We start from the raw sequence: 27,269 nt of genomic DNA on the forward strand, positions 1-27,269 counted from the left end.
TAGGATTGCCAATTGGGCATTGACAGTCCGTTAAGATCAGTATGTGCTGTGTCTTCTCTCATGGAGAGTGACCAGTCTCGAGTCATTGGTGTGAGTGACACCAAGACAAGCATGTAGGTGCTCAATAGAGAATGAGTTCACTGAACACGATCAACGAAGAGTTCTCATATTCATGTCACATGGGAACTTATGGTTGGGACAATGCAAATTAGTCTTTTGACCTGAGGCATCACAGTTGTCTTGTGGTTAGGTCATTAATCTTTGATTATGTCAAAGTCATTCCATCAGGAGGGTGTCCACGACATCGTTGGGGTTAAGCCACTTAGCCATGGAGGCAAGTGAATGCGCAACAAGGGATCTCTAACCTTCAAACTGTTTGAGGGAGAATACTCTATGATATGATTTAGAATCTCTGGCCAGAGTATGAATGAGATGTTGGAATGTGTTCCAGATCACATTCAAGGTAATCATATAAGCACAAGACTCACATTGGATAGTAGACATGAATAAACTATCAAACCAAACAATGTGGTCAAGAGTATTGTATTAGAGAAAGACCGTATTGCATTTGTAATCCTAAAACTGAATAGGTTCTCCACCTCTTCTGATTAGCTTGGGTAACCATGACATGCTGCTAGGCGTCAACCATGGTTTGTGGAAGCCCTAAAAGTGTATTATCACTAACGGGAGAATTGAAAGTAAGTTTCAATTCACAATCGATTTGAAAGAGTTTGAATCGCCCACTGCCTCGCTAAAAGGAACCTAATGGATCGTACACCGTGTAAGGTAGAGATTGAAGATTCAACGAAGATGAGTAAGAATAATTAAATGGTTTAATTATTTATGGCAAGGATTAATTAATATGTTAATTAATCAAACGAATAAGTTTGTTAAAGACCTCGGGATAGTTTTGGACCTTAAGGCCCAATGGGCTTCGAACGTCAAGTCCATTGACTTAAGTTGTATGACAACTTAATGAATAATGATTCACAAAGGCCCATATAGCCCAATAGATCCCCTTAAATTCGGCCATTTAGAGGAGGGTAGTAAACTTGGCTTAATTGCAAGTTTGCCACTCCATTGTGAGGTGGTATAAAGACATCTTTATAGCCATTTCATCAAAAGGGTTTTTCTAAGGAGTAAAGATGAGAACAAACTCTCCTTTCTCTCTAAAATGGCCGGCCACTCTTGAGGAAAACATCTAGCAATCTTACTTCCTCAAGGTCACTCATTTCTTCTCCAATCTTACCTTGGTGTGGAGACTTAGAGGTTCTCAATTTTGGGAACTTGGAGAAACCTTTTCATCCATCCAAATCCATGGATCTAAGATGCAAGGAATGAAGGCCCTCTCTTTGGGTGATTAGCATTTGCTTATGCAAAGAGGAATCTACAAAGGTATTGATTTCTCAACTCACTTTCTTTTGAGTTGAGTCTTGGTTCACCTATCTACTAGGCTTTGAAGTTCATGGGTTAAGTTTTGTTTTTGAGTGCATATAAACATGATTCCGCCTTTTAATTGTTAATTGCATGTTATTGATGTTGCTCAAATGAACTTGTTTTTCACAAATTTTCCTTCATGAACATCGTGATATCCTTTCAAAATATTTACTTAACTCAATCATGATTAGTGACTTTTACTACTTATGAATATAAGTTCATAACAATCAGGTAAAATTCCCCTATATTCTAGCATCAAATCCCAGAGTGTAAACTAGTGACTTTTACTGCTTGTGAATACAAGTTCATAACGATTAGGTGAAATTCACTTAATAAACATACAAGAATGAGTTCTCTACAAACTTGTTAAGTAAATTACATTCATATTTTTTATGAAATAATAACTACATGCAATCAATTCATATAAAAGTTATGCTTATGGCTTCAAATTCATCTCTAGCTAAAAGGAAACTTAATTACACATGTTCATCATAATTGAAAAACAATTTATAAGAAACATTGAAACTTAAAACAAAGATAGAAAAAAATCTAAATTTCCAGCAACTTTAATGGATGAATAAATAATGGGTGTGGCAGACTTGTGAAATACATATATCTTTAAAAGGAGAAAAGCACGATCCTTATTACTTTTTGGGAAAGATTTGCACACCAAATCCACAAGGAAAAAGGCTAATTAAAATCAAAATCCAAGAGGGAAAAGGGAAAGAAAATGCGGCAGGATCTTGGAGAGAAAGGGAAAGGGAGTGCACGGCAAGGCATGGGTTTTCTAGAAGAAATAGGTGCAGCACCCTTGTGGAATTAGGATTAGGCCTTCTAGAATCATATATTTAGGTGTCCTAATATGATGTAACTAATGCGCAAATTAAACCCTGCAAAAGATGTGATCGTAGTATGAGTAAGTAGGGATCGTTCTATTTCAAAGATTTGAAGGGATGTTAATCAACACAAACTAAACAAAAAACAAAAAACAAAAAACCAAGTTAAACTAACAACAAAACAATGAATGAGAGATTTTGAACGAATTTAATTGAACTAAACCGAAATGAAAATAAATGGCAGCAAGTAAATTAAGTTGTGAGTGAGACATGGATGAAAGGCTAGCTAAGGGATTATTCTCCACACATGAAACATATGCACACAAATTAATTTCCAGTTATTCTTCCTATAAACTGTGAATGACAATGCACCAAATTAACCGTGAACAACACTAATTAACTCTCAAATTTTCCTAAGCTCATTGAATTTGATCGTCGCACAACTTAAATCATTCTTCTCAAATTTCGTAACTATGAACAGATGATAGAAATACATCTCAAAGATCATTAAGTTATGTGAAAATCATAAGTATTAATGACAAAACATTCGTAACTATGAACATCGTGATATCCTTTCAAAATATTTACTTAACTCAATCATGATTAGTGACTTTTACTACTTATGAATATAAGTTCATAACAATCAGGTAAAATTCCCCTATATTCTAGCATCCAATCCCAGCATGCAAACTAGTGACTTTTACTGCTTGTAAATACAAGTTCATAACGATTAGGTGAAATTCACTTAATAAACATACAAGAATGAGTTCTCTACAAACTTGTTAAGTAAATTACATTCATATTTTTTATGAAATAATAACTACATGCAATCTATTCATATAAAAGTTATGCTCATGGCTTCAAATTCACCTCTAGCTAAAAAGAAACTTAATGACACATGTTCATCATAATTGAAAAACAATCTATAAGAAACATTGAAACTTAAAACAAAGATAGAAAAAAATCTAAATTTCCAGCAACTTTAATGGATGAATAAATAATGGGTGTGGCAGACTTGTGAAATAGGTTGCATGACACTTTATAAAGCATGACAGAATCCAAGGTTTATAAGTCCAAAGAAGAAATGGATGAGGGCGTTTAAATTATTTTAGACTCTAAGGAAATAGTTGGAGATTGTTTAAATTTGATTTAAACTTTTCTTAGAAGTTGGAGATGAGATAAGATAAAATACATATCAATTGCCTTATTAACTTTAAATCCTCCAGATTTTAGTGCATGTTAAACACTCCAAAAATATCCATCTCTTGTACAATCCAACATATCCAATCTAAGTCCAAAATTGCTCCTATTCCCTGAACCATTTATCGTCAACTTTGTCCACTAGACCTAAAATAAAACGAAAATAACTTAAATCAATATAACAAAAGGACATTAACTACGTAAATGCAAAGAAATAAGATAACAAAGTCTTATAAATATGCTCCTATCGAGATCCCATATAATCAAATTTAACGATAAAAAAAGAAGAAGATCTAACTGCCCAAAACGAAACTCAATGTTTAAAACAACTAAAAAATTTATTTAAATAAAAATTCATCCAAAATCTCTATAAATACTTATGTATTTGTTCAAACATTCACACAATATTCACTTTTCTCATACAATTGGCCTATCGAGCTTCTAGGATCCCGAACGCTCTCGCCACCTTTCCTACAATTAGCAATGAATATTAAGCAATATATCAAAAGAGGTGAAGAACTCTTAGTCAGGATCAACTCAGTTCTACCAGAATGGGAAGAAAAAGAAGCAGTCTTTATGCAAGACAAAGCAGATCCTTTCAAGATCGTAGAAAGAAAAGCTCGAACTGGTTATATTCCAGCCTTCCATATTATAAGCATTGAAGGATATGGTTGTGAGGTTGTTGCAAAAACAAACAAAATTATGTTGCATGTAATTATTAGATTGCCCATGTTTTTTTTAATTTTGCTTAATTTTGACGAGAGAGTCGGAATGTAATTTCGTGAAGTTTAACAGTCTTATTAATAGGTATTTTAGATTAATATATGTAATTTAGGTTATTAAATACCGGAATTCCCGACTCCGCAATAGTCAATACAGAGGAAAAAAGGAAAAATAAAACAAAATATATAACTGGACAGCCAAATGAAGACAACATTGATGAGGTCAAAACGTCGGCGTTCAATGGCTCGCCGCCTGAAACCAAAGCCGGTAAATGCCAAATAAAGAGAAAATGCAAAAATGAAGAAAAGAAAATAGAAAAAACTAAACGAAAAAGAAGAAAAAAAAGAAAAAGAAAAAGAAAAAGAAATTGCGTCTCTCTAACCTCATACCGTTTTGGACCCAAAAACCACAAATCCAAAAGAAACCAAACCACACCGCTCTCTCTCTCTCTCTCTCTCTCTCTCTCTCTCTCTCACCAAACCCTAAACGCGAAGACTTTCAAATTCGCAATCCGATTCTCTAATCCGTCGAATCGCTGCGTGGATCCGCGGTGGAGAGGTGCGTTTCTCTTCCATCTTTAATCTTCCTTTGTTTTTTTTCCCTTAATTTTTCAATCTATTTTCCGTATTTTATCGTGGAAAATTTTAGAGCTGTTTGATGTAAGTCCGATACGGGGTTTTGATTTATAGGATCTGATGTCGTCGTTCTTCTCTCGCAAGATTTTATGTATACGTTGAATGTTCTCATCTTTCTTTGCGGTGGGAAAATCTCTTGCAATTTTTTTTTTCTTTCTGAATTTATATTTTGCTCTATTCAGGAAAGGGAAATGGAAAGGGTATTGATACGCAGCTATTGGTTTTGAAAGCCATTTTTAAATTTTAGGTTTTGGTTTGTGTTTATTCTTTATCCCAAAATTTTCCAGAAACTAAACGTGGGTTTTATACATGTGGGTTTTATTATTATTATTTCCGAGTCGTCGATGAATATTAGGTGGTGGTATGAAGTTAGTGTTTCATGTTCTAAATTTCTAACTTCGGTTTAAGAATGTTGTTGGGTTGCTTTAATCTGCACGCCCGTTTTTACGAATAAATATGTGGGATGATTTTGTGACCTGGGGTAGTTGTCTGACAAGAAGCAAGAGTTTTTTGCGAGAGCAGGGGAATCCTTTCTCATGGGTAGAAGAAATGTAGAATGCGGTTGCGGTCTTTAATGGGTCATACTATGTGCTGGATGGGTTGGTAGTCTTTCGGAAGAGCATTATAAACTGTTAATTGTATTATTGGGTTTGTAAGGTAGTTGGTTTTGACAATAAATAGTTGTTGTGTTGTGACTGATCACTGTCCTTTCATGATTTTGTTTTGCTTCACGCGGGACACTTTTGTATAATTCTCACCTAAGTTGTTTTTGGTAGCATTATTCATGGTGTGTATAATTAATCAAGTTTGCCACTTAGTTTTTATTCTCTTTTTATTTTCTAAGGCATGACTATTCCGTGATGGCATGTTTGATTAAATTGAGTGGATAACTTGTTGAGTTAGCAAAAGGCTCGCCTCAGCCTAGGCGGCCTATGAGGTTGGGCGTCAGTGTTCCCACCTCTGTTTTGAGGGAGTGGGCGGAAGGCATTGCTAGAGTGCGTCTGGGCTGCGGAGGCCCGCCTCAAGGCTTCTAGGGCATTCATCTAGGCGTTTTTTCCCTTCAAAATCCAGGTTTTCTGAAATGTTTTCTGCCGTTCTAGTTTCAACAAAGAAGGAGAGACTTTCTCTCTCCAAATCCCATAAATTTCCATAATAGTTGCTCCACTCAGCCTTTATTTCATTTTAAATACCCTATAATTACTTCACTCAACCCTTTATTTTCCTTTAAATTCTCATAATTATTGCTTGATATCATTTTAAATACCCTATACTACTCCACTCAGCCTTTATTTCCTTTCAAATTACTTATAATTGCAACATTCAGCCTTTATAAATTTTCCTATAATTGTGACCATTCATCCTTATTTTCCTTGAAGTTCTCTATAATTGCTTACAATAAAATAAATTATAACATTTTGAGACTATATGACATAGTTTCCAAGTACAACTAGACTTGTTAATAAAGAAGATGACATTATCTTTGATTTAGTTATAGTTATATTTGTTTTTACAAAGTATTATATTGTTATAAATATACTTATATATAATATTTATTAAAATTTTAGGTTCCGTGAGGCTTCTCCTCATGCCTCGCGCCTAAGCTGGGCTATCCATTGGACGCCTTGGCCATGCCCCCGCCTTTTAATACATTTGTTCACAATGATTGGTCTTGTGAATGCTTAGTATGAAATCTTTTCAGCTAAATATGTGGCTCAAACAATAGGAATTTATGGTGTGCTATTCATGCCATATTTCAATGGTCTTGATTTCATTCTATTGAGGGACAAAATTTAGTTGATTTGTTTCTCAACAACTGATGCAGCTTAATTTTTTATGCAGATTTAATGCTGTATTCAGTTAATCAAACATATTTGATGGATGATGATTCCACAGATGGATAAAATGTCTGCTCCTTCATCAAGGGAGCGTGCCCAACGTCTATATGACAAGGTATATCCTTTTGCTCTTCCCCTTTTGGGAAAAATTATGCTGTTTCTTCCTATATGTTCAAACTGCAACTACAACTTTTTTGATAGAAAATGTTAAATGGGAATCCATATTTGATGCGATTTCACATTCATATTTATACCTTTCAGATTCTTGAGTTGGAGAATAGGCGTCGGAGGTCTACCCAAGCACGAATTCCATCAGATCCCAATGCCTGGCAACAGATGCGTGAGAATTATGAAGCAATAATTCTTGAGGACCATGCTTTCTCCGAGCAGCACAATATCGAGTATGCTTTGTGGCAGTTACATTACAAGCGCATTGAGGAATTGCGAGCACACTTCGGTGCTGCTACAGCTTCTGCAGGTTCAAACACATCTCAGGGTGTGAAGGGGCCAATTCGGCCTGATCGAGTTACAAAAATAAGACTGCAGTTTAAAACATTCCTTTCAGAAGCAACTGGATTTTATCATGATTTAATAGTGAAGATCAGAGCGAAATATGGGCTTCCTCTTGGTTATTTCTCTGAAGATTCTGAAAACCAGATTGTTATGGACAAGGATGGAAATAAAGGTCTAATATCGTGCCACAGATGCTTGATATATTTGGGTGACCTTGCACGCTACAAAGGATTGTATGGGGAAGGGGACTCAAAAACTCGTGAGTATGCTGCAGCCTCAAGTTACTACATGCAAGCTGTATCTCTCTGGCCATCCAGTGGGAACCCCCATCACCAGGTATTCGTTTTTTAATATTTTTCTTCGTAAATTTTTCTCTGGATGTCTGTTTATCATTATTTTGACTGTTCACTCTGAAATGCTTCAGCTTGCTATATTGGCTTCCTATTCGGGGGATGAGTTGGTGGCTGTTTATCGATATTTTCGTAGCCTGGCGGTAGATAGTCCCTTTTCAACTGCAAGAGATAACTTGATTGTTGCATTTGAGAAGGTATTGTGTATTTAACATGATCTAATTAAATTTATTAACTATATATTTTGATCTTGTCTTGAAATTTTGATGAATTTTTAATTATTTAGATCTTCCAATATAATTCTTTCCAATGTTTAAGCCATACTTAGAAAGCATTAGTTCTAATTTTTGTGCACTGAGAATGATAGAGGTTACTAATGGCTATCATGTATTTGTTCTAATTCTTTTCCGAGTATAAATTTTTCACGCAAGTTTCTGCTCTATTGTCTGATATTCTGTGTTTAAAACGTTTTTATTATTTCTTTTTTCTTTTAGAATCGTCAGAGTTACTCTCAACTGTCTGGGAATACTAATGCTTCTGCAGTCAAAGAGTTGCCTGCACGGTTGGCAGGCAAAGGTAGAAGGAAAGGGGAAATAATACCCGCATCTAAAGATAACAATACCAAGGTAAGCCTTGTTAAGGAAAGAGCATCCAGTGCTCAGGAGACCTATAAGGCTTTTTGCATCCGGTTTGTCCGTCTGAATGGCATTCTTTTCACGCGTACTAGGTATTTTTTTATTTTTTTGTTGAAGTTTATTAGTTTGGAGTTTTGTTGAAATATATCAGTCTGAAGTTTATTAGTTTGAAGTTTATTACAAAATTGTTTGGAAGATTAACCTCCTTATTATGATGTTCTTTCTTTAGCCTGGAGACATTTGCAGAAGTTCAATCTGTGGTAAGCAGTGGCTTATGTGAGCTTCTGTCTACTGGAGCAGAAGAGGTGCTGAATTTTGGTGCAGATGCTGTTGAGAATGGACTTGCTATTGTTAGACTTATCTCCATATTGATATTCACAATTCATTATGTGAAAAAGGAAAGCGAAGGTCAGACATATGCAGAAATTGTACAACGTGCTGTCCTACTGCAGAATGCATTTACTGCTGTTTTTGAGTTGGCGGGGCTAATCTTAGAGAGATGCGTGCAGTTGTGTGATCCGTCTTCAAGTTTCCTGTTACCAGGTATTCTCGTTTTTGTGGAATGGTTGGCATGTTGTCCTGATGTTGCAGCTGGAAGTGATGCAGACGAAAAACAGTCCTCTGTTAGATCCAAATTCTGGAAAGTTTGCATATCCTTCTTCAATAATCTCTTGTCGACTGGGCCAATGTCGATAGATGATGATGAAGATGAGACTTGCTTTAATAACATGAGCAGATATGAAGAAGGTGAAACTGAAAATCGTCTTGCTTTGTTGGAGGATTTTGAGTTGAGAGGATTTATTCCACTAATTCCAGCACAAACAATATTGGACTTCTCGAGGAAGCATTCTTTTGGAAGTGATGGCCATAAGGAAAAAGGGGCCCGTGTTAAAAGGATTCTGGCAGCAGGCAAAGCCCTTGCAAATGTGGTTAAGGTTGACCAGAAAGCAGTATATTTTGATTCGAAGTTAAAGAAATTTGTCATAGGCTTTGAACCTCAAGGGCAAAATGATATCGTTGCTACCTCCTATCGACATATGGCTACTAGAGATGATAATCTACAAGAAAATCAAGTAGAGAGCACAATAAATTTGGGAGCTGCATATCCAAAGACAGAGTTATCCATGGAAGGGGACGAGGAAGATGAAGTAATAGTATTTAAGCCAGTAGTGGCGGAGAAACGACCTGATGCTGTAAGCACTACGTGGACAGCGTATGACGGCGTAGAGACTGGTAAAAATGCTTCTACAGGTGATCAAACAGTTGATGGAACTTATAGTTCTGCCACTTTGGATAATCTGCACCATCAAAATGCTTTTAGGGCTGATTCACAAACACCTGTATCTTTTGCTAATGGTATACACCAGCACTTGCAACCGATCCAGTCACATGCTTCCAAGTTTTCAGTGGAAACTGGTTTTGGTGTTGGTTCACAACTACCTGCATCAATTGCCAATACTATCCCCCAGAATTTACAACCCATTCAATCAAATGCTTTGAATCCGGCAATGGAGGAAGAGATGTCTCTTGCTAATAGCTTAAGGAGTATGGGATTTATGGGAAATGGGCATGCACTAAAATCTGAGCCTGTGGCAGTTTCTGTACCATACCAACTCCCAGTGAATGGTAGTGCTAGTGGTATGTTTTACAGCCACACGAAAGCTTCAGAAGCTTTTTTGCCATATAAAGTTGATGCAATTGCTGACAGGTTGACTGTAAAGACATCATCAGCTCTGCCTACAGGTATCCGAAAAAGTCCAGTAAGTCGACCTGTTAGGCACCTTGGTCCACCACCAGGTTTTAGCCATGTTCCTCCTAAAAATGCAAACGAATCAATTTATGGTTCAGATTCAATGAGTGAGAGTCTAGTTATGGATGATTACAGCTGGTTGGATGGATATCAGATGCCATCTTCAACGAAAGTAAATGGGCTGAATAATTATGTTAATTACTCATCTCATTCCAATCCCCATAGCTTCACAAACAGCAATGGCTTAAGTGGAGCAGTGAACTTCCCCTTTCCTGGTAAACAGGGTACACCTATACAACTGTCAATGGAAAACCAGAAAAGCTGGCAAGATTTCCAGAGGCTTGATGACCTCAAGCTACACCATGAAATGCAGCTGCAGCAACAGCAACAACTTGTAAATGGAAATCTGCACCAGAATCCACAGCCTGAACAATATCAAGGACAGTCTTTCTGGAAGGGCCGCCATTTTGTGTGAAGTCGGTATGGTTATGATGGTAAGAATGTTCTTCTCTTCCTGCTGGTATTACAACTGTTGCCTATCTGTTCTTCATGTAGTGTGTGCCCTTGTTATTGTTATTATTGTTAAGGTTCCTGAGGATGATCCGGTGAATATCTGCATTGCCCTTTGCTATGGAATTCAAACTCCAACTTTGAAGCTTTGTCAATGTTAATTTTGTGTTGGAGCATTGGTGGCCTTGGCTTCTTGCTGGCAGTTACAACTACACAGGTATGTGTTTGTGAAATGTTATTGTTCACAAATTACTTTTCCTCCCGAACTGATGTTTTATTTTATGGTTTGTGTATTCTGTTGGTCAAAGTGTAATACAAATAGGTATCTCGGTTTCTAACATTCAAAGTCTATATTAAGTAAGTAATCTATGCCTGCAGATACTTCCCATCTCTTGCTTATAATATGCTAGGAGGTTCTTTCTATGAAGTGTCTATAATGTACCTAGCCCGTGTCTCCTATTAGTTGCAACCTTCTCCATTCCATAGACCATATATGGCCTAAATTTGTTGTTTAACTTTGTTGGTTGTTGATTACCTCGTCTTCTCAAAGAAAACGATGAGTGTTCAGATCATGCTACCCTGCACTACACTTTGCTTTCACTCCGCCAGGAACATATATCGTAAGATTCTGTTCACAGAGATACCGGCTTTGCCAATACTATCCTTGAAATGGTTGTTCATAGCGTTTTGGAAGTATAAAAATCTTTAGTTACTCATCCAGAAGTAATGATTCTGATGTTTTAATGCTTAAAAACAACCTTCCAATCATTTCATTGGGAGGATACTTTGAAGGTTGAGCTCTATTTACTTATTCTGGGTATTGATTTTGTGATTTTGTTTTGTTCAAGACAGATTTTGCCAAAACTCTTCAGCTCGGAGGATGAGAAATATGGATACATGTTTCGTGCTGCGGAGTTCATAAGAAGTAAATGCCTTGTCAGGTAACTTGGGGATGGATAGAAGGTGTTAATAAGATCATATGTTGGTTTTGGGGGGTATGCATGCCTCTGGCAACTGGTGGAATAAAAACTCTGTACCGGCTAGCTTGCTCTCTACAGAAGTGCGGAAGCATATATTGCTGTTGGATATCGGTAATCATCAGGTGGGAGATGATAGTATGTAATTCTACTTGACTTTGCTTTTCGGAAAGCTCGAGTTGGTGCACAGGTTATTGGGAATGAATGATATACTAGAAAGGATATGGATGTGAAATGGGATACGCGGTAGATATTATAGTTGCATATGAAAAATATTTGCGCTGTGTGAGTGTGATGTGGTGAATGGTGTCCCAATTTGGTCCCTGATGTTTTTATTGAGCTTTTCTAGCAAACTAATATGGTGAGTGGAATATTCAGCACGTGATGTATTTGAATAAAATAAATTATGTGAACAATTTGGAAATGTTGAATGTCCGGTTTTGTTGGTTTCGTTTGCGGTCGGCTCGCAGATATGGGCTGTTATTTGAGTGATCGATTGATCGATTGCGCATGGGATTGGGATGCCTGTCTGTCGACATTAGTCCTCTTATTACGTCGTCATGTAGATGACTTGAGAGGCACGCAACCATTTTCTTTGCTGTCTGCTGGTTAAAATAAAATTATTACATATTTCCTCTTGAGGTGCGTCGATAGTATATTCCTTGTACGAACAACCAGATTCATACGCGGGATGCCTAAATAAGTTAAAACTCATCGCTAAGTTGAATTAATGGTCCCCGTACCCTATTACTAATAGGGTAATTGGAAGATTCGAATTAATGGTCCCCGTCCCCGTACCCTATTACCGTGGGGAAAATTTGAATTTATAATCTCGCGTTGAAGTCCTTTAAGATTCAAGCCTAACATTAATGTTACCGTTAACTCTCCGTTAACATTGTCCACCCCAACCAACCCGCCTTTTTTCAAATAGTTTTCAATCAGATTGCAAAATTGTTTCCAAAAATTTTAGCTATAATATCGCCTATTAAGTCCAGTTTTCTATAGAATTACCAAATAAGCAATTCAATTAAAGTTTCCACATAAGAAAAGGATAACTAAAATTTTCAATGTTAATTAGATTGTAGTGCTAGAAGAAAAAAAAAAAAAAAAAGTAGCTTTGAATGGAATCGAAGCATGAAGCAAAGAATTCATAGTCTCGGATAAATGAGTTTTTTTATTTTTTATTTTCCTTTTGGTTGTGAAGGTTGGATGGAGTGTTGATGAAAATGTTAGTATTAGGCTCGAATCCTAACGGCTTTTTATCACGAGGGTTTAAATTTGAATTTTTTTCATCATGAGGGCGATGTTCTGATTCCCTTATCACCAAGGTTCTAAAAATTGTTAGGCACTAGTCCGGCGGCGGAAAGGGGCCTAGCGCATAGACGGATTTATGTAAATTTATTATATATCTTGTAAATAAGTGCCTATTTACACATAAAAAAACTGTACTTGTATGGATAATAAAAGAATGATAAAATGACAAAAAAAAATAGAAGTAGAAAAATACACAAGTTATATACATCCAAAAAGTTCAATATTTAAAAAACAGTAAGCATATAATCATAATGAGGAGGATGTGGATGATAGACTAAATTCTTCTTGTTCATGAATCATGATCCTTGCATTGGATTGGATATAGACTAAATTATTTAACCTTGTTGTATCTAGTTTATTTCTTTTCTTTGTATGTATCCCCTCAAAAGTGCTCCAATTTGTTTCACTATTGGATGAACTTGTAGTAAATCCATCATTTGCAAATTAGGTACACCATTTCCATAAGTATGCCACCATGAAACCAAAAGAGAAAAAAGCACACAATTAATAAAAAAAAAAACCGCCTAGGACCATCTAGCTCTAGACCAATTTTTTGAAAAAATTTGCCCAAAATGATAGTACCCACCCCCTCCTAACCCTCCTCCCTCTTACCCTTTCTTTCCCATCCTCTGATTCCTCCCTTCCCCTATCCTTCCTTGTTTTTGGTTTCCAGCCCTCCCTCCGACTCCCCCTCTATTTTTCCTTCCTTCCCCCATCCTTCCCTGGGGATTTTCTTCCTCCTTTTCCTACACCAAACCACTATTGACGGTGGTCTTGGATTATATTTTAATGCCCTTAGCTTTCGACTGCCATCACTTTGAGCGTTTTGCATCTTAGTTTGCTCTGACTTTGTCCCAGATCGTTTTCTTATGCCTTCTTTCTCTCCAAAAATTGCTCCTCAACTTGAATCCTCCACCATCTGCCCATGCTACTCATTTCATCGAGTGCCTCCTCCAAGAATCACCTACGCCGGTGCACTTCGGTGGTTGGGAGCATTTAAAGTGCAAGCATTTATAATGCTAAGTGCACTACTTGGTAGGATTATGGCACAAGTAGCTTGCCTACCACCATTTTCCGTTCATCATGTTGGTTCTCTGGTCTTTCTTCCAAGTAGTGGTGATGACTTTGCGGTGTTGGTGCGGCTGTTTAGGTGGAGGTGGCTACTTAACATTTTCAAATCTAGGTTTTTTTTTGTTGGAATGTTGCTATGGGCTGCTTAGCTAAGGCCTATTTCATTGTAATTTTCTTTTGTGGAGTTGGATTTTTGCTTAGCTATCTTGAATTCTATTTTGTATTGTCCTTACCTTGTCATAACTTTCTCTTTCAATGAGTTTCATTGTGTTTTTTTTGTGAACAAACGATATTATAACACTAAAAAGAGGTGGGTGTGCGCTTAGCCTCGCAATAGATTATCAATAATGTGGTTCAAATTCACCTTTGACGGGAATCGAACCTAAGACCTCTCACTTACAAGTGAATAGGAATACCACTTTTCATTGTTTGTGAAGATGGAGCTTGAACATCTCCAAATAGACAATGACTATGTATAGAGCTTACGTATTCTTTTTTTTAGTACAACGATATATTTTACACTAATGGGAGGAGAAGTTCGGCTAAGCTACACAATGGGCAACCTAATTTGATTTCGAATTCGCCATCTAAGAAATTCGAATCTACGACCTCTCACTTACAAGTGAAAATGAATACCACCAGACCGTAGTACTGAGTGACTAAAGCTTACGTGTTCTAGAAAGATAATATTCCATTTCCACATTTGTGTTAAATGGTTTTGTTTCACCAAACTAAAATATGAAACACATAATTAAATTAACCATATCATTATCAAACTTCATTCACAAAATTAGGTAATATGACAAACTAAGAATTTGCAAAATTAGGGGAATATTAGTAATTGTTCCGCTGTAATTTTTCGTTTGCTTCAATTTTGATATATATTTATGGTTTTCAGGTCCTACCACAATTTATTTTTACGTTATTTTTCTTTCCAGACATAGGAAAAAAACCCTTTGCAAAAATGAGAAGAACACAATGAACTGGACAATACAATGTATCATTTGAAATTCATTCACAAAAAGAATTATGTGAAATTCAGTTTCTCTTATGCACCTAGGAATATTTTAGCCAACGGATTTGGCCATAAATATTAATTAAATTTTCTAAACTGGAAATCTTTCATTTACCTTTACATTATTTTAATTTATTAGGGGTTGTTTGGTAAAAATGATTCGAAGAGAATTAGACATGAAATTATTTTGTTCTCTTTTAAACCTCTCAATTCCTTATAATTCTCCTATTTTGAGAGGATTCTTCTTGACTAATCATTCTCCAACCTCCAATTTGATTAAAATACATTAAAATAGTGCCGCACTTATTTCAATTAAATTATGTACACGAGCTAGATCTTAAATTCAAAAAAGGGAAAGAGATAAAATCTGAGAGGGTAAATTTCTGAAAAAGCCACACCCTGCGAGGCTGTGCCATGTTGTCCTCGTGCCCCGACCCAAAATAAGAAAACCGAGAAGCTTGTGGTTTCGAAATACATCTCTATTTCTAATCTAACATCTAATCTAATAATTTTATCGTTTGAAAAAAAAAAAAAAAAATCATATCTCCATGTCTAGGCAATTACTTAATGCACTGCCATCACCACTTGCCCTATAAAAACCAGGTACTCACGGGCTCGCCATCTCCAACTCTCTCTCTCTCTCTCTCTCTCTCTCTCGCCAGGCAACAGTGATTAATTTAGTCACATTACTCACCAAAACATACATATTTAAGTCCTTCAATCCAATCCAATCCAATCCAATCCGGTCCAGTCCAATCCGTAACTCTAAAATGGCAGCCACCGCCGCCATTTCCGTCCTCCTCCTGCTGCTCGTAGGACTCTATAGTCCAGTCCATGCCAATCCCATAAAAAACATAGTTGTTCTAGTGATGGAGAACAGGTCGTTCGACCACATGCTAGGGTGGATGAAGAAAACCAACCCAGAAATCAACGGAGTGGACGGCTCCGAGTCCAACCCTCTCTCCACCACCGACCCCAACTCCAAGCGCTTCTTCTTCAAGAACGAGTCTCACTATGTGGACCCTGATCCTGGCCACTCCTTCCAAGCCATCCGAGAGCAGATATTCGGGTCGGATAACACGTCGGCCGACCGGCCTCCCATGAATGGGTTTGCTCAGCAGGCTTACTCCATGGACAACACCACCGCCATGTCTCAGGACGTTATGAATGGATTCAATCCTGATATGGTTGCTATCTACAAAACTCTTGTTTCTGAATTTGCAGTCTTTGACAGGTAGGTAACTACGTACCAATTTTTTTTTTAATGATTTTCAGCACATTTTTTTTCTTTGTATGCGCATGTTTATTTTGGATAAATTACACTTTTATACCTCGGGTTTGAAGTCTATTTCAATCCTTACAACATCTTCAAAACATTTCGCTTTCATACTTTCAGTACTATTTTATTTCAAAATAATACATCCGTTACATTTTCTATCCATTAATTCGTTAAGTGCTGACATGGCCACCACGTGGCTGCCAAATGTGTGCCCCGTGGCAAAAAAAACAATTTTTTACTTTTTATGTAAAAAAAACCCTAAATCTTCTAAACATATTAATTAAAAAAAAAAAAAACAACTGAAGTTAACCTTCCCGTCATCCCCCCAATCCCCGTTGTCCCCTCAAAACCAAAAACCTAAAATAATCCCCTCCCCCCCCCCCCCCCCCCCCCCCCCCGCCCCCCGCCCCCCGGGGCCGCCGCCGCATCTCCCCCACCCGCGACCCTCCCTCCCTCCGCACCCACCTCTTTCCTTTTCTACACACCCCCACTCTCCTCTACACACCCCCCACTCCTTAAATCCACATCAATTCCACGAACTCGGCGAGGGCGAGACGGGATCTGGGGTTTTTTTTTCTTCTTCTTCTTCTTCTTCTTTTTGGGTTTGCAGGAAAGAAGATGAAGATGGGGGAGATGGGTTTGGGGGTTGCCAGGAGAAGACAGGTTTCAGTTTTTTTTTTTTTGGGAGAAAATTCATGTTTAAAAACAAATTTAAAAAATATTATTTTTGCCACGTGGCAGACATTTGGCAGCTACGTGCATATATGTGGCAGCCATATCAGCACTTAACGGATCAATGGATGAAAAATGTAACGGAGATATTATTTTGAAATAAAATAGTACTTAAGGTATGAAGGTGAAATGTTTTGAAGATATTGTAAGGAATTGAAATAGACCCCAAACCTGAGGTATGAAAGTGTAATTTATCTTTATTTTTTATATTTAAATTGAATAAATAAAAAATCAAAAGCAAAAGTAAACAGGGATTTGATGAATTCTCTGCTAACTAATTCTTGTTAAGCATACATTATTCTCATTATTAATGGTAAAAAATATTAAAAAGAGAAAGCCGTTGAGAGAATTGAATGCCAGCGAGAGAAAATGAATGCTTTGACCATCCACGGAAGATGTCAAAATTTTTATGTGAACTGTTTTTGACCAAAAAAAAAAGAGAAAAAAGATTAAATAAATAAAGATGGATTTTTTATTTTAAAGGAGAATAGATTTTTTTGTGTGACTGGAATAAGAGATGGTACATCACGTGATACTATGCAAATAATGAGATATGTGTGTTAAAAAGTTAATAACTTAAAAAATACAATTTTTCACCACTTATATAAAAACACGTGATGTTCCACTCGTGTTCCGTTCACAATGAAAAATAGATGCCAAAATCCTACATTAATTGATATTCTCCACTTTGCTGTTAAATTTGAAAGTAACATCAAAAATTTTATTTTATTTTATTTTAATGCTGGATTCACATTTGTTTTTTCATTATCAATTATTTGATTATTAGATTCTGGATTATATAAATAATTATAAAAATTTTACTCTGACATAGCAGTTGGGAATAAGAAACTTTACAAAATGTTATTTTAACACATCAGCAATTAAAATGAAATTTGACATTTTAATTTGGAGTAATGCTAGATAAATTAACTTTCACACAGAAATGTTTCGTTTTATCTTTACTTTTTCATGTTTCTGAACAGTAAATCTTTACCTTTTCATATTTTGTGAACAGTAAAATTCAGAAAATTTGAAGTATTATTTTTGTTTTCAGAATGTAAATTTCTTTGGCGTTGATGACATTTTGCGATAACAACAAGACAACTAACGTGTTGTGAAAATGTCAAATCCATCAAATCCATTTTGTTCCACTTTTGTAGTTTGCCATGCAAATAATTGCGGTTAACTCTTGTAGTTTGTTAGTTGACCTGCATTCGGGTTGTGTTTTTCTGATTTGTGTCGTTTTCATGATATACCCAATATTTTAACAGATCGTATCGTGTAACACTCGTTAAAGTAAATGAGTAATATGACGAGACCCAAAATTGACCCGTTAATGTTATTAGGTAATATGACCTAACTCGTTATCTGTTAAGGAAAATATATTTTAAAATAATAAATAATGAAAATAAAAAACATAATTTGACCCAAAAAATTGAAAAAATAATACTAAATTTGTACATATATATCACATTATCACATAAATATTACTTCAAAACATAAAAACAACATTTGTCTTTTAAATATTGCATACCCCAAAATAAGAGTCTAATGAAAAAATATTAGTACATTACTACAAGATACCAAATGTATATGCAAAACCTTGCACGTTTTTTACAATAAAACCCTTCAATTTTCATCAATCACCAAAGGAAATGATATTGGCTTATTTTGAACTCCTTTAAAAACACTATTCATGAGGGTTTGTATGATTTTAAAAATTCAAACGATGATGTACCCATCCTCAAAGCTTCTATGTGAACACAAGCATTTGTATATTATTTCACATTTTTTCGCATTTGTAAATTAATTATTTTATTTTTTTAGGGAATTTTTATTAGCACTTCAAAAATCCTTTAAAAATCTCATTTTTTCGCATTTGTAAATTTATATTTATATTTTGTAATTTTTAAAATTTATATAGAATAATAATACAATAATACATATTTTAATATATAATATATATACATATACACTATGACTATTGTATTTTATAATAAGTTTTTTTTAAAGTAGTTTAAAAAAAATTAAAATCATCAAAATAATTTTTTTCTTAACGTGTCGAAACGGGTTAGCAGTGTGTCACTCTTGTGTAAACCTGTTAAGGACCCGTTATTAACTCGTTCTTATCGTGTGACACGATAACGATCCAATTAGTTATTATGTCGCCCAAAATTCATTATCTTCGTATCGTTTAATTGTCTTTTTAACGGGTTGTATAAGAAACTGCCAGGTCTATTTGTTAGATTATGACTTATGAGCACACTGTTTTCATTATTTTCCTTTTTTTATTTTTTATTTTTTTACATTAAGAGTATTTGTTTATACATTTGAGGTCTTGTGTTCAAATATTCTTTATTGTAATTTATTATACATTCTCTTATCGTTTGTTAAAAAAATAAAAAATAAAAAAAGAAAAAAAAAACCTATAGAAAACGTTTATGTAACACACAGTGGCACTTCTGAGCACATTGTTTTCATTATTTTCCTTATTTATTTATTTTTAACATTAAGAGTATTTGTTTATACATTTGAGGTCTTGTGTTCAAATATTCTTTATTGTAATTTATTATACATTCTCTTAATGTTTGTAAAAAAAAAGAAAAAAGAAAGAAACTATGGAAAACGTTTATGTAACACAAAGTGAGGAATCTAGGATTTCAAGATCGGGGGTTCCAACATAAAAGCTCAAAAAAATTTTATTAAACTAATTTGGTTTCCATATCACTATTTTCTACAGAATTTGGTTCATTGAATAAATCAAGATTAATCTCAAACGTAATAAAACCAACAAATTTTCCTTAGCAACATAACGCAATTAGTGACTCTACAACGATAAAATTTGTTAATGTAACATATATATTATTAATTGGGAGTTGGGACCATGGGACCAGAGTCTAGGATTAAAAAACTTATATGAATTTGGAAGAAATAAAATTAGGCAGCTAAAGGTGGTGGAACAACAAATGGTGGTGGGGAATAGGGTAACTTGAGTTTAAAGTTGGAAGGTTGTGATGATTGGGGCTGAGAGTTTTTAAATATAATCTGGGGATACTGGAAAAGATTGGGGTTCTCGGGCTCTGTAGAGAAAACAGAGATATTTTAGTTTTTAGATTTCTTATAATGAGCTGGCTCAAAAACGCTGTCGTTTTGGCTAGGTCCTTTCAAACAAAAATTTAAAGCCTCTTCTTCTTCTTTGTTATAAGCACGGCTGCCGGCACATCCATGGAGGCAACAAACCTCTCCACTGCACCTGCCCAAATTGTTGGAAGGTTGATCAAAAGTGTTTATTCGGGCTTCCGAATGTCCCAAGACCCTTTGGGTCCCTGTATGGATCTGCCTGTGGTAACACATTGGTGTACGATCTAATTCATGTGCCAAATAATCATTTCGTGCATGTATTATTTGCCACTTCGAAGTTTTACATTATGTTTGGATGAGGGAAATAAACTTGGAATTTGGTAGAAAATCAGAATTTGTATATTGAGATGCACCATTTCCCTTGTCAGATTCATAAACATAGGAATCTAGAATTTCTGTGTGGAAAAAAAAAAACTTGGAATTTGGAACCTCCAATTCCCAAGTTTAAATTTCATGTAATTAAATATGTGTCATTCCCCAATTTCTATGATTAAAATCTTAAAAATAACAAATTCCGTGTGTAATTCCATTGTACTTTTAGGTTAACCAAAGAAGAAAATTTCCAAATCCTAGAAAATAAAATCCCGTCAATTCAATTTCCATCATTTTAAAATTCCTTAGTAATCTTAAATTTCTTCATCCAAACATAGTATTACTGTTTTACTTGACATTGTCGGCTGTCCGAAGCAATTAACATAAGAATTTTGTTAAGGTGGTTCGCCTCACTGCCAACCTCAACACAGCCGAATCGGCTCTACGTGCATTCAGGGACATCAGCTGGTGCAACAAGCAACATCCCAGCCCTTCTCGCCAAGGGTTACCCTCAAAGAACCATCTTCCAGAACCTCGATGACGCCGGAATATCCTTTGGGATATACTACCAAAACATTCCATCTACATTGTTCTACAGGAACTTGAGGAAGCTCAAGTACATATTCAAGTTCCATCGGTACAAAACCTTCAAGAGACATGCAAGCGAAGGGAAACTACCCGGGTACACTGTCATAGAACAGAGGTACTTTGACATCAAGAGTGCACCTGCAAATGACGATCATCCCTCCCATGACGTGTACCACGGGCAAATGTTTGTAAAGGAGGTGTACGAGACACTAAGAGCAAGCCCTCAGTGGAACGACACCCTATTCATCATCTCGTATGATGAACATGGGGGTTTCTATGATCATGTGTCTACACCGGTTCGTGAAGTCCCCAGCCCTGACGGGATTGTGGGGCCGGAACCTTTCTTCTTTCAGTTTGACCGGTTGGGAGTTAGGGTTCCAACGATCATGGTCTCACCATGGATAGAGAAGGGTACAGGTGAGTACTGCTGCTTCTTGATTAATTTCAAATTTTCAGCTAATTAAATGATTGACATGTGATTTTCTGCTTAAGTTTTCTATGTTCATATTATTCTGAGTTTTAATGTTGGCGACTCAGCATTTGGAGTTCATAGAAAGATAAAACACATTGGTAAAGTAATTCAAAATATCAACCAAATAGTTCAAAATATCAACACATGAAATTGTTCAAGTTGGTCATAGAATGTGTCTTTCTAGTATCTAAAGTGTTTTTTTTTAGATTATACACTTGGAGGGAACGAAACCTATATCTATCAATATCCTTGTCCTAATCCCACCTCCCATCACCACTAGAGTTCATATTACATGACGGGGTGTTTGTTTCACTGGACTAAGACTAGATTGAGCTATTTAACAATTATCCCAACATGAACTAAACATTGGAATCTGATTGATTAACAATTGGATAAATTGAGATTATACATATTTGTTGCGGGCTTATTTAAAGCCATTTAAAATGAGGGATCTAAATAGAACGAAGACAGGCCAAACAAATCCAAGCTAATCCCCGCAATTAGTTCGAGTCAGGTCAATCCCTATGTATCAAACGTGTGTCATGTTATATTATATATTATATTATTATAAGCCACCAGTCGATAACATAAGTTAGAAGTAAAAAGTAACAATCAAATGTTACAAACCTCAGTTTGTGGGTATAGTTGTTCCATGTTCATATTTGGATTGCTTCCAGAAATTGGTGCCCATTTCACATTGCCTTTTTGTATGGAATGGGTCGTCTACATCGTCAACGAACAACAAACTTTTTTGGTTGATAACATAATCAGCTATATATATGTGTCTGCATGCTAAATTTTATATAACTCTTATGGTTAGTAACTTATTTTTTGCATTGATGATGATGAAGCAGTCGTTCATGGTCCTAATGGATCGCCATTTCCGACTTCGGAATTTGAACACTCGTCTATTCCGGCGACAGTCAAGAAGATCTTCAACCTAACTGCACCCTTCCTAACAAAGAGGGATGAATGGGCTGGTACCTTTGAAGGCATTGTCCAAACACGGACAGAACCCCGAACTGACTGCCCAGGTAAGTCACATTTTACTAACAAAACAGGAAAAGATTACATGCAACGTTGATGCATCAATCCTGCATGGCGAATGGATTTCTAATATGTACGTCTCAATTGTCTGAATTTTGACCAGAGCAACTGCCAACACCAGTCGCCATCAGAAAGAGTGAGCCTAACGAAGATGCCAAGCTTACAGAATTTCAGCAGGAGATGATACAACTCGCGGCAGTTCTAAAAGGAGACAACATATTTACAAGTTACCCAAAAAAGACAGGGAAGGCGATGACGGTCAAGGATGGGAAGAAATACGCAGATGATGCAGTTAAAGGATTCTTTGAAGCGGGGCTTTACGCTAAGAGAATGGGAGTTAATGAGGAGCAGATTGTCCAGATGAAACCCTCCCTTACTTCGAGATCGTCCAGAACTTCACCAGAACACCCATAGAAATCTGGCAGTGGATCCTCCGGTGCATATGTAAAAGAGCAATCATATATTTATCTAGTTGTACAAATCCAAGGAAAGAAATGAAATAATCAAATGAAGTTTGAGCATTTCATGATATTCTGCATTATTTTGCCCATCTCGAATTCCAAGTTCTTAAACCGTATCTTGATATCTGGGAGAAAAAAATAAAAATCCCTCTCGAACTAAACTGAGGAGTTCGAAGAGACAGTTTGGACCTAAAGAGCTGAAACCGGTCTTTGGAAAGAGATTTTGTGCAGATCTTGAGTGCAGATAAAATGGACTGAGATGGCCTTCGATAACACCTTTTCTCAAATGTGGTGGTGTTGATCTCTACATGCTTTGGTCTAGCATGAGACAAAGGATTTTTGGCAAGAGAGATAGCTGATTGATTATCACACCAAAGTTGAGGAGTACATGGAAGATGGAAACCAATATCAGCAAGTAACTGTCATATCCATGTAATTCAGCCTTTGTTGAAGGACGAGCCATTGTTAGTTGCTTCTTAGCACTCCAACTGATGATAGATGAACCCAGAAAAATACAATAACCACCAATTGATCTTCAATCAAGTGTGCAACCTGCCCAGTTAGCATCTGAGAAGGCTTTGAGAGATGGAACAGAGATAGATTTTGTAAACCAAAGACCAATGTCAATAGAACCCTTAAGATATCGAAGGATCCTTTTGACAGCTTGAAAATGAGACTGGCTTGGATTGTGCATGAATTGACAAACAAGGTTGACTGCAAATGATAAATCTGGCCGAGTCCAAGTGAGATATTGTAATGCACCAACCAAAGATCAATATTCTGCAGGATTGTCAAGCAATGGAGAAGAATGATCCATCTTAGATGTACTGAGTGGGGGTAGCACATGATTTGGCTCTAGCCATGCTAGCCTTCTTTAATAGATCCAAGATATACTTGGTTTGTGAAATAAAGATGCCTTTGGAGGATCGCTTGACTTTAATTCCCAAAAAATAATGAAGTGCAGCAAGGTCTAATGGGAAAAAGAGAGCTAAGTTGAGAAATAACATGCTTGCAAGCTGATGTAGATGGCCCTATGATAATAATGTCATCAACAGATACCAGAACAAAGACCATAGGATCCCTTTTGACAAACAATGAATGATTTGATTTAGAACCAGTGAAGCCAAGGGTGTGCAATGCTCCATGGAGTTTTTCATACCGGGCTCAGGGAGCCTGTTTAAGACCATATAGGGATTTTGACAAACATGAGTAGGATGAATATCATCTTCAAAACCAAGCGACTGTTGCATATAAACAGATTCAGACAATGTCCCATGTAGAAATGCTTTGCTTACATTTAGTTGACTGAGACTCCAATCAAATTGGGCAGCAAGAGTGAGGAGGAGTCGAATTGTCATAGGCTTGGCTACTGGACTAAAGTCTCAGTATAATCCAGTCCTTCTTGCTGATGAAAACCTTTGGCAACTAAGCAAGCTTTGTATCAATCTATGGTACCATCAAGTTTTCTTTTAATATTGAAAACCCATTTACATCCCACAATGTTTTGATGAGTAATTTTGGGTACTAAAGACCAAGTACCAGTTTGTTGCTAGGCAAAAAACTCCTCTTGCATTGCCTTAGCCCAATGTGGATATTTGGAAGCTTGGAGATATGTAGGGGGAACAAATTCATTGGAAAGATGAGAAGGGAGAGGATGTTTGGTTGCAGAAAAGGCTTTTGGTTTGTAAATACCAAATTTGGCCTAGTTTGCATAGGGTGAGTATTAGTAGGAACTGAGTGAGATGTAGGTATAGGGGCTGTTGGAGAAGAGCTACTTGGCAATATAGAAGATGGAGATGAAGGTATAGGGGAATGGATCTATGGTTTAGTGAATGTGAAGTGAGTGGGAATGGTATTGAGAGATGAAACTGCTGCTGAGGACAAAGAGCACTGTGAAGCTGCAAGATTGTGAAAGGGAAAACCGCCTTCATCAAAGATCACATTTCATGAGATGTATAACTTGTTGGTAGTGAGATCCAAACATTTGTAACCTTTGCAATTGAGACAATAACCAAGGAACACACAGAGCTTGCTTTTGGGATCTAATTTAGACTCAGAGTAAGGTTGCAGCCATGGAAAACAACTACACCCAAAAACCTTCAAAGTGGTATAGTTAGGTGATAGGATTAAAAGCACACCACAAAGTAGCACACAAATGTCCTATTCATTTTCCTTATTAACACTAAGATTTTTCAATTGTAGCATATTAAAATAAAGGTCTTTCTTGCAGAAGATTGTTTTATCTAACTACTTAAAATGTCACAAAAACTGGGTTGCTGTCCCCACTGGCTAGCCACCGAAAAATAATTATTAGACCGACTTACACTTGTCTAAAGTCTGCGAAATTTTATATGCAAACACTAGACACATAGAGCTACACTCACACAAAATTTTGGGATTTTTGGAGTTGATTTGCTATTTAAATTAAATCGAACAAAAACAGGGCAAAAACAGATTTTAAGTAGTTCACAAATTAAGAAAAACGAGTTAGGGGGGTTGATATCCACCACCAAATAATCATGCAAACATGTTATGTTTCATTCAAATTCCTTCTATTTCTGGATGAAGATGCTCAAGTTGGCTCAATGTTAGAACTCAACCAATTACTCTTTCTTATGTAGTAAGTTAAGAGAATGGCGTTTTCAACTTAACTTAGTCCCTAACATGCAATCTAGAATGGCGTGTTCATAGATTTAACAAGTGAAAATCATTAAGAACGTTTAATTTTTAAACTTTATACATAACAAAAAATAAAAATAAAAAAATAAAAGGGATGGGAGGTAGGAGTGACATGAGAAAGAGATTACGATGATTGGTGAAAGAGGAGAGAGATGATGGTTATAGGTGAAAGAGAATGGAGATGATGGTGATGAGTAAAAGATGAGAGAGACAAATGTGATGGGAAGAGAGGGAGAATAGCGAGAGAGGATGGGAGAGAGAGAAAGGTGAAGACACACGAGACCCGTGCGTTAGTCTTTTTTTAAGTTTTGTTTTATTTTATATTAAACTTTTGTCATTAAAATTCAAGACATTTTCATTAAATATAGTTATTTTTTGTTAAGAAAAAGTTTGAATAACCCTTTTTCATAAAGCTCCCTAAAAATAAATTTAGAATTCCTATACTAATTTAGGGAATTCATTCATAATATATATAATTGCTAGACCCACCCTAGTATCCTATTTTCCCACCCACATTATAATCTCATCCACCATAAAATGTTAAAAAAATTGGAATGTTATTTTCCTACACGCTATTATTCCTAAAATAACATGTAATATATATTTTAAATTGTAAACTTGTCTCTTAGAAAAAAGAATATAAATAAATAATATATAAAACTAAAATTAAGAACAAATATGTGATAACCCCGCCCTAATTTTTTTTACGATTTTATTAATTTTAAAAGGGTGAATTGATGAAAATGCTCCTAGAGGCGAGGGTATTGACTTCGTTGACCAGCGTATAGTGAGATGTACTAAATATTCTTTTAGTGTATCCTTATAGTAATTGACAATATGAACATGTAGGCACGAGCAGAATTGAATTTGGAGTTACAGTTAAAATTTTACGAAACCACGAAAGTGAAGGGCATTTTGGTAACTTCACATCACGGGGATATTTTTCTGTTTTGTTCTTTTGTTACATTGCTTTGTGAGCTAGTGGGGCCCACAACCCATTCTCTCCCCATTCCCCTGGGTCCCCTATCTCCTAGACCTCTTTCTCTCTTTCAACTCTCACTTCTCCCCCTCTCATCTCTCATCCCTCACCTCTCATTTCAAACCTTTTCTCTGCAAGTGCAAAGAGTGACTCGTACGCCATCAACGTTGCTAACCACATACAATTGGTACTTCAGCAAGCCCTCAGGTCATTCTACCACTATCTTTCTTGTCTGTTCTCTCTCTCTCTCTCTTTCTCGACCTTTCCCCTTAACTCTTTTTTCTTTTGTTGAAACACCGAGGAGTTGCAGTGGCCAACACCACCGCCAGCCACTCATGACGATGACCATTCTAGCAAACTAGATCATCACCACTAGGTCTCGCATGTTTTTCCTCGAACTTTGGAACGAACCCCGATGCCATGTTTTTCTGGCGAACTCGTGAAGCTCGACCACGGTGAGTCTCAGGATTCTCAACCTCAAATCTTCTTGATTTCGAAGTTCTATATTGTTTTTCAACCTTAAAGTGAGATTTGGGGGAAAGTTAGTGCATATTGGATGAAGGGGAGAATTTTCTAGTTTTCTGGGAAACTCATGATCCGTGGCTATCCGGCTTCTTTCAGGCCCATTTTCCTGCTAACACCAATGTTGACTCAACCCCTAATAGGTATAAACTAATTACTCTGGTTTTTAAATCACTAAAAATGACTGAGATTTAAGCTCGTTAGGAGCTAGAAGTCGGACTAAAAACTTGCAAAATTGTAGAAACTCACGAGGAAG

The 27,269-nt window shown here is 36.3% G+C and overlaps 2 protein-coding genes across 5 annotated transcripts; both read left to right on the forward strand.

Moving 5' to 3' along the window:
* The first annotated feature begins 4,538 nt into the window (after positions 1-4,538).
* SMG7 (Telomerase activating protein Est1) lies at positions 4,539-11,825 on the forward strand. 4 transcript variants are annotated; one of them, XM_088679356.1, is made up of 9 exons: positions 4,589-4,754; positions 6,671-6,781; positions 6,928-7,515; positions 7,604-7,726; positions 8,024-8,256; positions 8,394-10,408; positions 10,502-10,641; positions 10,975-11,044; positions 11,273-11,825. In XM_088679356.1, the coding sequence occupies exons 2-6, from the start codon at positions 6,710-6,712 to the stop codon at positions 10,387-10,389; spliced, it is 3,012 nt and encodes a 1,003-aa protein (XP_088535482.1). In that variant the 5' UTR covers positions 4,589-4,754; positions 6,671-6,709; the 3' UTR covers positions 10,390-10,408; positions 10,502-10,641; positions 10,975-11,044; positions 11,273-11,825. The 4 variants fall into 4 exon arrangements, with proteins under 4 accessions (XP_088535483.1, XP_088535482.1, XP_088535481.1 ...); XM_088679355.1 differs by having other exon boundaries at positions 11,277-11,825; XM_088679357.1 differs by lacking the exon at positions 10,975-11,044 and having other exon boundaries at positions 4,539-4,754; positions 11,277-11,825.
* A 3,595-nt stretch (positions 11,826-15,420) lies between these two features.
* On the forward strand, positions 15,421-22,892 carry LOC148693023 (non-specific phospholipase C2-like). The gene is made up of 4 exons (XM_088679358.1): positions 15,421-16,035; positions 20,666-21,270; positions 22,180-22,359; positions 22,476-22,892. Exons 1-4 carry the CDS (start codon positions 15,572-15,574, stop codon positions 22,784-22,786), a joined length of 1,560 nt encoding a protein of 519 aa, XP_088535484.1. The 5' UTR covers positions 15,421-15,571; the 3' UTR covers positions 22,787-22,892.
* The last annotated feature ends 4,377 nt before the right edge of the window (positions 22,893-27,269 follow it).

The sequence above is a fragment of the Pyrus communis genome, chromosome 11 (assembly GCF_041283825.1).
Source record: "Pyrus communis isolate YQ-2024b chromosome 11, ASM4128382v1, whole genome shotgun sequence".
NCBI classification, from domain to species: domain Eukaryota; kingdom Viridiplantae; phylum Streptophyta; class Magnoliopsida; order Rosales; family Rosaceae; genus Pyrus; species Pyrus communis.